Here is a 12,643-nt window from a genome sequence, read left to right on the forward strand (position 1 = left end):
TTTATTTATATAGCGCCAACATATTCTGCAGCGCTTTACAGTTCAACTGTTCATATACAACTCATAAGCAACAACATTCAAAGTAATACAATAATTAAAGCAAAATAATGACGACCCTGCTTGTAAGAGCTTAAAATCTAGAATGAGGTTGGGGAGACACAAAGTACAGGGGCTTTTCTACAATGATAGTCCAGGCATCTTGAGGGAATGGGGATGGATAGAGTCTGCATGAGGTTGTCACCAGACAGTTTTTGTGGTGCTGTTGGGTGCGGTGGAGTTTGATGGAGGGAACATACATAAAAAGACTTTGATTAGGGAACATGATAGGCCGCTCTAAAAAGATGTGTTTTGAGGGAGTGCCTGAAGCTGTGGAAATTGTGGATAGTCCTAATTTCTTGGGGTAGAGCATTCCAGAGGATTGGCACAACACGGGAGAAGTCTTGGAGCCGGGAGTGGGAGGTATGGATTGAAAATGGGAGGTTAGTTGAAAGTTGTTTTCAGAGCGTAACGAGTGGGTAGGCCGATAAACAGAAATGAGGGAGGAGATGTAGGGGGGTGCCACACTATGGAGTGCTTTGTGGGTGAGGACAAGCAGTTTGAATTGGATTCTATAATGAATGGGCAGACAGTGCAATGACTCGCACAGAGAGAATGCGTCCAAGTACCGATAAGCCAGATGGACGACCCTGGCCGCATTAAGGATGGACTGGAAAGGGGAAAGTTGAGTAAGGGGGAGGGGAATTAATAGAGCATTACAGTAGTCCAGGTGGGAGTGGATCAGGGCAACAGTGAGAGATTTTGTTGTGTCCATGATTAGAAAGGGGCGGATTCTAGAGATGTTCTTTAGGTGTAAGCGGTAAGAGTGGGCAGCATATTGTATATGGGAGGTGAAGGAAAGATTGGTGTCAAACATAACAACCAGACAGCATGTCTGCTGCTTAGGCATTATTATGGTGTCACCCACGGAGAGGGAGATGTCAGATTTAGGGAGGTCAGTAAATGGCGGTAGCAGAAGTAGTTCAGTATTGGAAAGGTTGAGTTTCAGTTAGAGCGCGGACATGATGCTGGAGACTGCGGACAGATAGTCACTGGTGTTCTGCAATACAGAGTGGGTAAGGTCAAGAGTTGACGTGTATAGTTGTGTGTCATCAGTATAAAGATGTTACTGAAAGCCAAATCTGCTGATGGTCTATCCAATTAGGGCTATGTAGAGAGAGAAGAGAAGGGGGCCAAGGACTAAGCCCTGAGAGACCCAAACAGTGAGAGGAAGAGGAGATGAAGTGGAGCCAGCGAATGACACCCTGAAGGAGCAGTCAGAAAGATAGGAACAGAACCAGGAGAGAGCAGTGTCCTTTATGCCTAATAACTGGAGCATAGAGAGTAGGAGATGGTGGTCAACAGTGTCAAAAGTACTGTTGTGTTGAAAGTAGTGAATACTGTGCATCAGAAACAGGGGATGTCTTAGAGATGTAAAAGGAGGGGCATGCATATCGTTGTATTCCATTTTTACCCACGCCAAAAGGTCTACTGAAACTTCTTCATTGGCAAACAAATTAAAAGTTAATTTCTCAAACACTGTACCAGTAGCAGTGCTAGAATTAGGTTTTTAGGGGTTTTGTCTACTATAACACCATATAGCTAGTCTAAAAGGCATTTTGAGGGTGACAGTCTCTCTTTTATGGCTGTGCAACAATGTACAACAGCTTAGCCATACTAAAGTGAGAGTGAATTACATTCCAGTTGCAAACTTTTCTTAACTTCTGGTGAGGTAGGAGATGTGAAAGAATGCCTAGGGTTTCACCTTTTTGAGTTAAAACATGAGCAGGATAAAAAGCAGACCAGCTAAGAATCTTCTATCCTTCACAACGTGTTTAATCTTCAATGGCAGCCATGAACATCATGTCTGTATGAATGAAAAGGACAAATTATATACAGTGGGAATGGAAAGTATTCAGACCGCTTTACATTTTTCACTCTTTGTTTCATTGCAGTCATTTGGTAAATTCAAAAAAGTTCATTTTTTCTCATTAATGTATGTTCTGCAACCCTATCTTGACTGAAAAAAAACAGAAATGTAGAAATTTTTGCACATTTAATAAAAAAGAAAAACTGAAATATAACATGGTCATAAATATTCAGACCCTTTACTCAGACACTCATATTTAAGTCACATGCTGTCCATTTCCTTGTGATCCCCTTGAAATGGTTCTACTCCTTCATTGGAGTCCAGCTGTGTTTAATTAAGCTGATAGGACTTGATTTGGAAAGGCACACACCTGTCTATAGAAGACCTCACAGCTCACAGTGCATGTCAGACCAAATGAGAATCATGAGGTCAAAGGAACTGGCCGCGGAGCTCAGAAACAGAATTGTAGCAAGGCACAGATCTGGCCAAGGTTTCAACAGAATTTCTGCAGTACTCAAGGCTCCTAAGACCACAGTGGTCTCCATAATCCTTAAATGGAAGAAGTTTGGGACCACTAGAAGTCTTCCTAGAGCTGGCCATCCAGCAAAACTGAGCAATCGTGGGAGAAGAGCGTTGGTGAGAGAGGTAAAGAAGAACTCCAAGATCACTATGGCTGAGCTCCAGAGATGCAGTAGAGAGATGGAAGAAAGTTTCACAAAGTCAACCATCATTGCAGCCCTCCACCAGTCAGGCCCTTATGGCAGAGTGGCTCGAGGGAAGCCTCTCCTCAGTGCAAGACATATGAAAGCCCGCATAGAGTTTGATAAAAAAAAAAAACACATGCAGGACTCCCAGACTAAGAAATAAGGTTCTTTGGTCTGTTGAGACAAAGATAGACCTTTTTGGTGATAATGCGAAGTAGTATGTGTGGAGAAAACAAGGCACTGCTCATCACCTTCTCCAAACAATCCCAATAGGGTTGAGCAACTTTTCATTTTTTGAGATCGAGTCGGGTTTCACGAAACCCGACTTTCTCAAAAGTCAGATCGAGTGAAATCGGCCGATCTTATTGAAAAGTCGGGGTCGGGGATCAGCCAAAACACGAAACCCAATGCAAGTCAATGGGGAAGAATACTTTTTTTATATTTGCTTCAGCGCGATAATGTTGAAAAGCCGGTAATTCAATTGCCAGCTTTTCATTTCTCCTGCCTAAACCCGACATGATATGAGACATGGTTTACATACAGTAAACCATGTCATATCCCCCTTTTTTTTGCATATTCCACACTATTAATGTTAGTAGTGTGTATGTGCAAAATTTCGGCGCTGTAGCTATTAAATTTAAGGGTTAAATCGCGGAAAAAATTGGCGTGGGCTCCCGCGCAATTTTCTCCGCCAGAGCGGTAAAGCCAGTGACTGAGGGAAGATATTAATAGCCAGGAGAGGGTTAAAATATTTTACAGGCAGGAGCTGTGCTAATGCACTCGCTGCTGCCTGTAAACCCCGGCGAATGAATGAAGGTAATGTAGGTCAATGACCTATAGTTACCTTCATTCGCGGTGATGCGCCCTCTGCTGGTTGTCCTCAAATGACCTCGAGCGTGGGAACTTTCCTAGAAAGCTCCCAGGCTGCAGTTCATGAGGACATCCAGCAGAGGGCGCATCACCGAGAATGAAGGTAACTACAGGTCATTGACCTACATTACCTTCATTCATTCGCCGGGGTTTACAGGCAGCAGCGAGTACATTAGCACAGCTCCTGCCTGTAAAATATTTTAACCTCTTCAGAAGGATTTACATCGTGGGACCTGACAGATCCTCGGATGGTATGTATATTGTTGGTTTATTATTTTTAGAGCGAGGGTCTTCAGGTGGATTGAGAGAGCAATAAAATATTACAACAACCTGTGTGTTTATTTCATTAAAATACTTTTTAATAATGTGTGTGTGTTTTTTTTAACCCTTTCATACAATTGGATTAATAATGGATAGGTGTCATAATTGACGCCTCTCCATTATTAATCTGGCTTAATGTCACCTTACAATAGCAAGGTGGCATTAACCCTTCATTACCCCATATCCCACCGCTACACGGGAGTGGGAAGAGAGTGGCCAAGTGCCAGAATAGGCGCATCTTCCAGATGTGCCTTTTCTGGGGTGGCTGGGGGCAGATGTTTTTAGCCACGGGGGGGCCAATAACCATGGACCCTCTCCTGGCTATTAATATCTGCCCTCAGTCACTGGCTTTACCGCTCTGGCGGAGAAAATTGCGCGGGAGCCCACGCCAATTTTTTCCGCGATTTAACCCTTAAATTTAATAGCTACAGCGCCTAAATTTTACACATACACACTACTAACAGTAGTGTGGAATATGCAAAAAAAATGGGGATATGACATGGTTTACTGTATGTAAACCATGTCTCATATCATGTCGGGTTTAGGCAGGAGAAATGAAAAGCCGGCAATTGAATTACCGGCTTTTCAACATTATCGCGCTTAAGTAAATATAAATATATATATATATATATATATATATATATATATGTGTCTCTATGACATATATACATACATATATATATATAAAAAACGAAACCTGACTTTGGATTACAGATCGTGTACCGCCGACCCGATCCCAGAGTGGGATCGGGTCGGGTTTCACGAAACCCGACTTTGCTAAAAGTCGGAGACTTTTGAAAAGTGCCGATCTGTTTCGCTCAACCCTAAATCCCAACAGTGAAATATGGTGATTGCAGCATCATGCTATGGGGGTGTCTTTCAGCTGCAGGGACAGGAAGACTTGTTGTCATTGAAGGAAACATGAATGCGGCCAAGTACAGAGATATCCTGGATGAAAACCTCTTCAAGAGTGCTCTGGACCTCAGACTTGGCCTAAGGGTTACCTTCCAATAAGACAATGACTCTAAGCACACAGCAACAAAGGAGTGGCTTCAGAACAACTCTGTGACCATTCTTGAACCCTGATTTAAACCCAATTGAGCATCTCTGAAGAGGCATGAAAATGACTGTCCACCAACGTTCACCATCCAACCTGACGGAACTGGAGAGGATCTGCAAGGAAGAATGGCAGAGGATCCCCAAATCCTGGTGTGAAAAACTTGTTGCATCATTCCCAAGAAGACTCATGGCTGTACTAGCTCAAAAGGGTGTTTCTACCCAATAGTGAGCAAAGGGTCTGAATAGTTATGACAATATGATATTTCAGTTTTTCTTTTTTATTAAATTTGCAACAATTACTACATTTCTGTTTTTTTCAGTTAAGATGGGGTGCAGAGTGTACATTAATGAGAAGCAAATGAACTTTTTTGGATTTACCAAATGGCTGCAATGAAACAAAGAGTGTAAAATTTAAAGGGGTATGAATACTTCCCATACCCACTGTAGACAAATGATTCAGTACTCATTCAGAACATGTACCATTTCTATTCTAATATTCAGTGTACTGCATTTTGCTTTTCAGATGCTCCCGGTACACCATCATCAATCACAACAGGTAAGAGTGAAATGCATTAATTGGAACTGATCCTTAGTGACAGAGCCAATTTGGTACTTAATGACCCAGCCAATTTTTTACAATTCTAACCACTGTCACTTTATGAGGTTATAGCTCTAGAACTCTTCAACATATCCCACTTTTTCTGAGAATATTTTTTCGTGACATATTGTACTTCATGTTAGTGGTAAAATTTATTTGATATAACTTGTGTTTATTTATGAATAAATGGAAATTTTGGCAAAAATTTTTAACATTTTGCAATTTTCAAACTTTTAATTTTTGTACCCTTAAATCAGAGAGTGATGTCACACAAAATAGTTAATAAATAACATTTCACACATGTCAACTTTACATCACCACAATTTTGTAAACAAATATTGTTTTTAGGATGTTCTAAGGGTTAAAAATTTAGAAAACCATTTTTTTAAGGACCACCTCACATTTGAAGTGAGTTTAGAGAAGTCAATCTAACAGAAAATACACAAAAATGACACCATTCTAAAAACTGCACCCATCAAGGTGTGCAAAACCACATTCAAGAAGTTTATTAACCCTTCAGGTGCTTCATGAAAACTAAAGCAATGTGGAAGGAAAAAATGAACATTTACTTTTTTCACAAAAAATTTACTTTGGAACCAATTTTTTTTATTATCACAAGGGTATCTGGAGAAAATGGACCACAATATTTGTTGTGCACTTTCTCCTGAGTACACCAATACCCCGTATTTGGGGGGAAAGCCACTGTTTGGGCACATGGCAGGATTCAGAAGGGAGTATGCTCTGTTTGAATTTGTGAACGCAAAATTGGCTGGAATCAATGGTGGCACCATTTCGTGTTTGGAGACCCCGTGATGTACCTAAACAGTGGAACCCCCCAATTCTAACTCCAACTCTAATCCCACCACACCCCTAACCCTAATCCCAACCCTAACCATAACCCTAACCACAACCCTAACCCCGACACACCCCTAAACCTAATCCCCACCCTAACCACAAACCTAACTCAAACACACCCCTAACTCTAATCCAAACCCTAACCATAATCTCAACCATAACCACAACCCTAACTCTAGCCCAACCCTGACTTTAGGCCAACCCTAACTTAAGCCAAACCCTAACCCTAAGCTCAAAGTTAACCCTACTGTAGCCCAGCCCTAACCCTAGCCCAACCCTAACCCTAACTTTAGCCCAACCCTAACTTTAGCCCAACTCTAGCTCTAATAGAAAATGGAAAAAAATTCTTTTTTTATTTTATTATTTTTACCTTACTAAGGGGGTGATAAAGGGAGGTTTGATTTACTATTTTTTTTATTTTGATCACTGTGATATGATGATCGCTGCTATGTAGCAGAACCGATCTAATGGTGCCAACTTCTAGCCTCCCATGGAGGCTATCAAAGCATGGCAAACGTTAAAAAAAAGTTAAAAAAAATGTGAAATAAAAAAAATAAAAGTTTAAATCACCCCCCTTTCGCCCCATTCAAAATAAATCAATAAAAAAATTAAACCTACACATATTTGGTATCACCAAGTTCAGAATCGCCTGATCTATCAATAAAAAAAGGATTAACCTGACCGCTAAACGGTGTAGCGAGAAAAAAATTTGAAACGCCAGAATTATGTTTTTTTGGTTGCCGCGACATTGCATTAAAGTGCAATAACGGGTGATCAAAAGAACGTATCTGCACCAAAATGCTATCATTAAAACCGCCAGCTCAGCACGCCAAAAATAAGCCCTCACCCGACCCCAGATCATGAAAAATGGAGACGCTACGGGTATCGGAAAATGGCACAATTTTTTTTTTTTAGCTAAGTTTGGAATTTTTTTTCACCACTTAGATAAAAGAGAACCTAGACATGTTTGGTGTCTATGAACTCATAATGACCATAAGAATCATAATGGCAGGTCAGTTTTAGCATTTAGTGAAGCTAGCAAAAAAGCCAATCAAAAAACAAGTGTGGGATTGCACTTTTTTCGCAATTTCACCGCACTTGGAATTTTTTTCCCGTTTTGTAGTGCACGACATGCTAAAACCAATGATGTCATTCAAAAGTACAACTTGTTTCACAAAAAATAAGCCCTCACATGGCCATATTGACAGAAAAATAAATAAGTTATGGCTCTGGGAAGAAGGAGAGCAAAAAACGAACACGGAAAAACGGAAAATCCCAAGGTCATGAAGGGGTTAACTCGGGCGAAGCCGGTTAGTACAGCTAAAATATATATATATATATATATATATATATATATATATATATATATACTAGATGGTGGCCCGATTCTAACGTAATGGGTATTCTAGAATATGTATGTAGTTTATGTATGAAGATTTCAGAATAATGCAATGAATACACAATTCGCGGCGGGACTGCATCTGTCGCTGATAGCACAGCCCACGCAGTATATAACACAGCCCACGTAGTATACAGCACAGCCCGTATAGTATATAGCACAGCCCAGACAATATATAACACAGCCCACACAGTATATAACACAACCCACGTAGTATATAGCACAGCCCACATATAACACAGCCCACATAGTATATAACACAGCCCACGTAGTATATAACACAGCCCACGTAGTATATAGCAATGTGGGCACCATATCCCTGTTAAAAAAGAATTAAAATAAAAAAGTTATATACTCATCTTCCGGCGGCCCCCGGATCCAGCCCAGGCCTTTAGCTATGCTCCTCGCGATGCTCCATTCCCAGTAATGCCTTGCGGCAATAACCCATGATGATGTAGTGGTCGCTATGATGAGCTCCCAAATTGTACACACACTACTAACATTATTAGTGAGGGATACGTAAAAATATAACAGATATGAAATGGTTTACTGTATGTAAACCATGTCTCATATCCTGTCGGGTTTGATATGGGATAGCAAAAGCCGATAAATTGAATTACCGGCTTTTAAGCTATCTCTGTATTAAATATAAATATATATATATGTGCATGTCAATGACATATATATATATATATATATATATACAGTATATATATATATATATATATATATATACCTATTCTATGTGTACACATTTATTCTATCTATTCTAACCTGTCAGTGTGATTTTACTGTACTGAATTACCGGCTTTTCTATAGAACATCGGCAGCGTATTTCTTTCAAGTCACACGCATGGTCCGTGTGTAATCCGTATTTTTCTCGCGCCCATAGACTTTCATTGGCGGATTTTTTGCGCAATTCGCTGACAAACGCAGCATGCTGCAATTTTCTCAGCTCGTAAAATACGGCCGAGAAGTATACGGCTGATGGAAGCTGCCCCATAGAGGAACATTGGTCTGTGTGCAATGCATTGTTTTTGTGCCTCTCGCTCGACCATATTCCTCTCTAGTGTGATGCCGGCCTTAGACCCTTCTTACAGCAGGATCTAACAAGCCACAGTACCCTGGGGTTATCAGATGACCTTCGGGTACCATGGCAATGATCGGCACCCATAGTTACAATCACAGGCTGTCTATTCTGTCAAAGGGGTCTTTTAACGCCCTTTTAACCACTTAGACTCCACTGTTCAAAGGGTTAGTAGGCCTAGAACGATGACAAAACTGTCCAGGGTCAGTGTCGCAGTGTGTGAGCTGTCATGTAGAGCTGTCACCTATGGGAATTTCGCCCGTGGGGGGGCGAGGTTCACCTTATCCCAAACTTCATTTTAAAAGGCGATTCGCAATAAAGCTCCTTAATGGGCGCAGTTTTAATGCATATTGGTGGTCGTTAAGGTGCTAATCTCTGACCAAACTCTGTTGGTAAAAACTGACACACTGACCAAACTCTGACACTGATCAAACACACTGATGAAACTTGGACTATTTTTTGTGCATAAGACAAATCACTGGCATGTGTAGGAGTCCTCAGTGTGTGATCTACATGCTTACTAATTGAGGAATAGAAGCCAACATCCAGTGGAAAATCTATTAGAAAACAAAGAAGACTAAGCAATCACTTTGGTGACTTTAGTTCTCATTAAAAACATTAAAATCTTAAGGGCATTTTCAAACAATGCAGAATCATGGTAAAAAAAATGCGTAGCTTTTGCCAAAATTTCTGAAAATCACTGCAAAAACTACATATTTTTGTTTGTTCGTTTGTTAAATTGTGATAAAAAGACAAAGTTATCCCATTGCATGAATATACCTTTTATGACCATACTATTCATTATTTCATTTGCATAAAATTCACACACAAGACTGCAAGAGGAATTGTCTCTTCTAATCCTCCCGGGCACTTGTTTGTGGCTTGCTCTCTTTATTTGTAGGATCTAGGTCCACTAAATCAGTGCTTCCTATACTGCAAATTGGGCAATACAAGTGAGATGCCATCTAATTATTGAGAGGCAAAGAAGGACAAGCAGTTTTCATAAAAATGATTATTTGATTCAGGTGTACATCCCTTTCATTTTGTCACGCATAGTGAGGCCTCTATAGTCAAAGTCTTAGAAGCTTGACTCTCTTAGTGAAATAATTAGTTAGTTGGGTGGAGAAACAAAGGCAGAAAAAAACATGAGATTGAGCTAACTTTAATAAATTCTATTCTAATTATTATTATTTTTATTTCTACAGTTGAACCTACCACTATTCCAGGTAACATAAATTATATATATATATTTTCTAACATTATTATTATTATTATTTATTATTATAGCGCCATTTTTTCCATGGCGCTTTACATGTGAGGAGGGGTGTACATAATAAGAACAAGTACAATAATCTTAAACAATACAAGTCATAACTGGTACAGGAGGAGAGAGGACCCTGCCCGCGAAGGCTCACAATCTACAAGGGATGGGTGAGGATACAGTAGGTGAGGATAGAGCTGGTCATGCAGTGGTTTGGTCGATCGGTGGTTACTGCAGGTTGTAGGCTTGTCATTATGAAATTGAACTGTTTAAGCAATCCGAAAAATATTCCTTTATTTAGAGAACAGGAACAGGTTAGCTGTTTACAAAGTGAAGAAGCAATAGCTGGCACCAAGATGTGAAAAAATGATCTCTATTTTTGAAGTCATATCATGTCTGTGTACACTGAAGAGGGTACACGTCCCAGCAGCAGTAGAGCATACTTATACTACACATTGTATGAGCTCAGAACATATATGTGGGAGTGCAGTGGCAAGATAAAAAAGAGCAGGCAAAAAGATGTAATAAGTTAAGTTTTCAACGCTTGCAGAAAATAGCCTGGTCCGCTTGGATGTGACAAGCCACCGGCTGTACTGAATACCCTCTCTGACAGTACAAACGATGTAGGACATGACACTGCCTGCATAACAAACAGGGTCACTTTTTGTCATTGTTCCAATATGCTGAGCCAAAAGTTCATGGGATCAGAGTTCAGGGTCCCTGCTAGAGAAAAGACACAGATGGAGAAGCAGTTTTCACAAAAGTGACCATTTGATGCAGAGCCAATTCTCTTTGTGGAGAAAACTGTATATTATAAACATATTTGGTGTATTGTGTGCCTATTTTATTGATATAGTAGAATAGGAGGCAAATAAAGAAATGTAACATTTTTTTTTTAAAGGGGTTGTCCAATGTAAAGGAAATTTTCGGCCAGGCCTGCAGCTTGCCAAATTCTAAGTAGAGTCTCTTCTGTTTCTGAGTAGAATCTGTTGTACGAAGTGGTTAACATTCTGGTTAACATGTAACCAAAAGTAGGCAAATCGTATTTATGCAATCATATGATGACCACTGGAACCAGCAAGTGAAGTAAAAATAGTGTGTGTGTGTACATTGCACACCATTAGGAGATGGAAAGATTCAGGTACTTGCTGACAATTTTCTCAGGTCAACAACCCTTTTCATTTTGGCACATATAGTGAGATCTCAGTATTAAAATTGTGAGAGGTGTTGCTCTACTAGGCAGATGGTCTGGGAAAAAGGGGGAGAAATAAAGGCAAAAGGAATGACTTTTAGTTAACTTTAATAAATTCTAATCTAATTGAGCTTCTTTTTATTTCTGCAGCTGAACCTACCACTATAGAAGGTAACATCAACTAGATTTTATTTTTAAAATGGTGTTATTATTATTATCATTTATTGTTATACGAATTTGAACTGTTTAAACTTTGTAATTCATCCAAAAGTCATTACTTTTTTTACGGAACTGGACAAGGTTAGCTAGTTTCAAAGTAAAAAAGCAATGGCTTTTCACCAATACTTGAAATTGACACCATGTTCCAAATTATTATGCAAATTATATTTTTCTCGGATTTTCCTAAATGGTCAGTGCAAATGACATTCAGTCTAATAAAAGTCATCACCCGTTAGTGTATACATCAAATTTTATTGAAGAAACCTCCCAATGATAACAGTATAATCTCCAAAATGAATAAAAACTCAAAATGCACTGTTCCAAATTACTAGGAACAGTAGAATTTCTAAACATTTGATATGTTTTAAAGAACTGAAAATGCTCATTTGTGGAATTTGCAGCATTAGGAGGTCACATTCACTGAACAAAAAAGCTATTTAACTCCAAAACATCCTAACAGGCCAAGTTACATGTCAACATAGGAACCCTTCTTTGATATAATCTTCACAATTCTTGCATCCATTGAACTTGTGAGTTTTTGGAGAGTTTCTGCTTGTATTTATTTGCATGAAGTCAGAATAGTCTCCCAGAGCTGCTGTTTTGATGTGAACTGCCTCCCACCCTCATAAATCTTTTGCTTGATGATCCTCCAAAGGTTCTCTATAGGGTTGAGGTCAGGGGAAGATGATGGACACACCATGACTTTATCTCCTTTTATGCCCATAGCAGCAAATTACTCAGAGGTATTCTTTTCAGCATGAGATGGTGCATTGTCATGCATGAAGTTGATTTTGCTCCTGAAGGCATGTTTCTGCTTTTTATACCATGGAAGAAAGTTGTCAATCAGAATCTCTATATACTTTGCAGAGGTCATTTTCACACATTCAGGAACTCTACCAGCTGTTTTCCCATGATTCCGGCCTAAAACATGACTCCTCTACCTCCTTGCTGATGTCGCAGCCTTGTTGGGACATGGTGGCCATCCACCAACCATCCACTACTCCATCCATCTGGACCATCCAGAGTTGATCGACACTCATCAGTAAACAAGACAGTTTGAAAATTAGTCTTCATGTATGTCTTGGCCCACTTCAACTGTTTCTGCTTGTGAACACTGTTTTGGGGTGGCCGAATAGTAGTTTTATGAACCAAAGCAAGCCTTTGAAGGATCC

The 12,643-nt window shown here is 39.8% G+C and overlaps 1 protein-coding gene across 1 annotated transcript in view; it reads left to right on the forward strand.

The window, feature by feature from the left end:
* The window catches only part of LOC143807533 (scavenger receptor cysteine-rich domain-containing protein DMBT1-like), a 430,549-nt gene that overhangs the window by 266,647 nt on the left and 151,259 nt on the right, over nt 1-12,643 (forward strand). Inside the window, exons 19-20 of the mRNA XM_077289172.1 lie at nt 10,005-10,025; nt 11,403-11,423. Of these exons, the coding sequence (XP_077145287.1) occupies nt 10,005-10,025; nt 11,403-11,423 (42 nt within the window). The remainder of the gene's footprint in view (nt 1-10,004; nt 10,026-11,402; nt 11,424-12,643) is intronic.

The sequence above is a fragment of the Ranitomeya variabilis genome, chromosome 2 (assembly GCF_051348905.1).
Source record: "Ranitomeya variabilis isolate aRanVar5 chromosome 2, aRanVar5.hap1, whole genome shotgun sequence".
NCBI lineage: Eukaryota > Metazoa > Chordata > Amphibia > Anura > Dendrobatidae > Ranitomeya > Ranitomeya variabilis.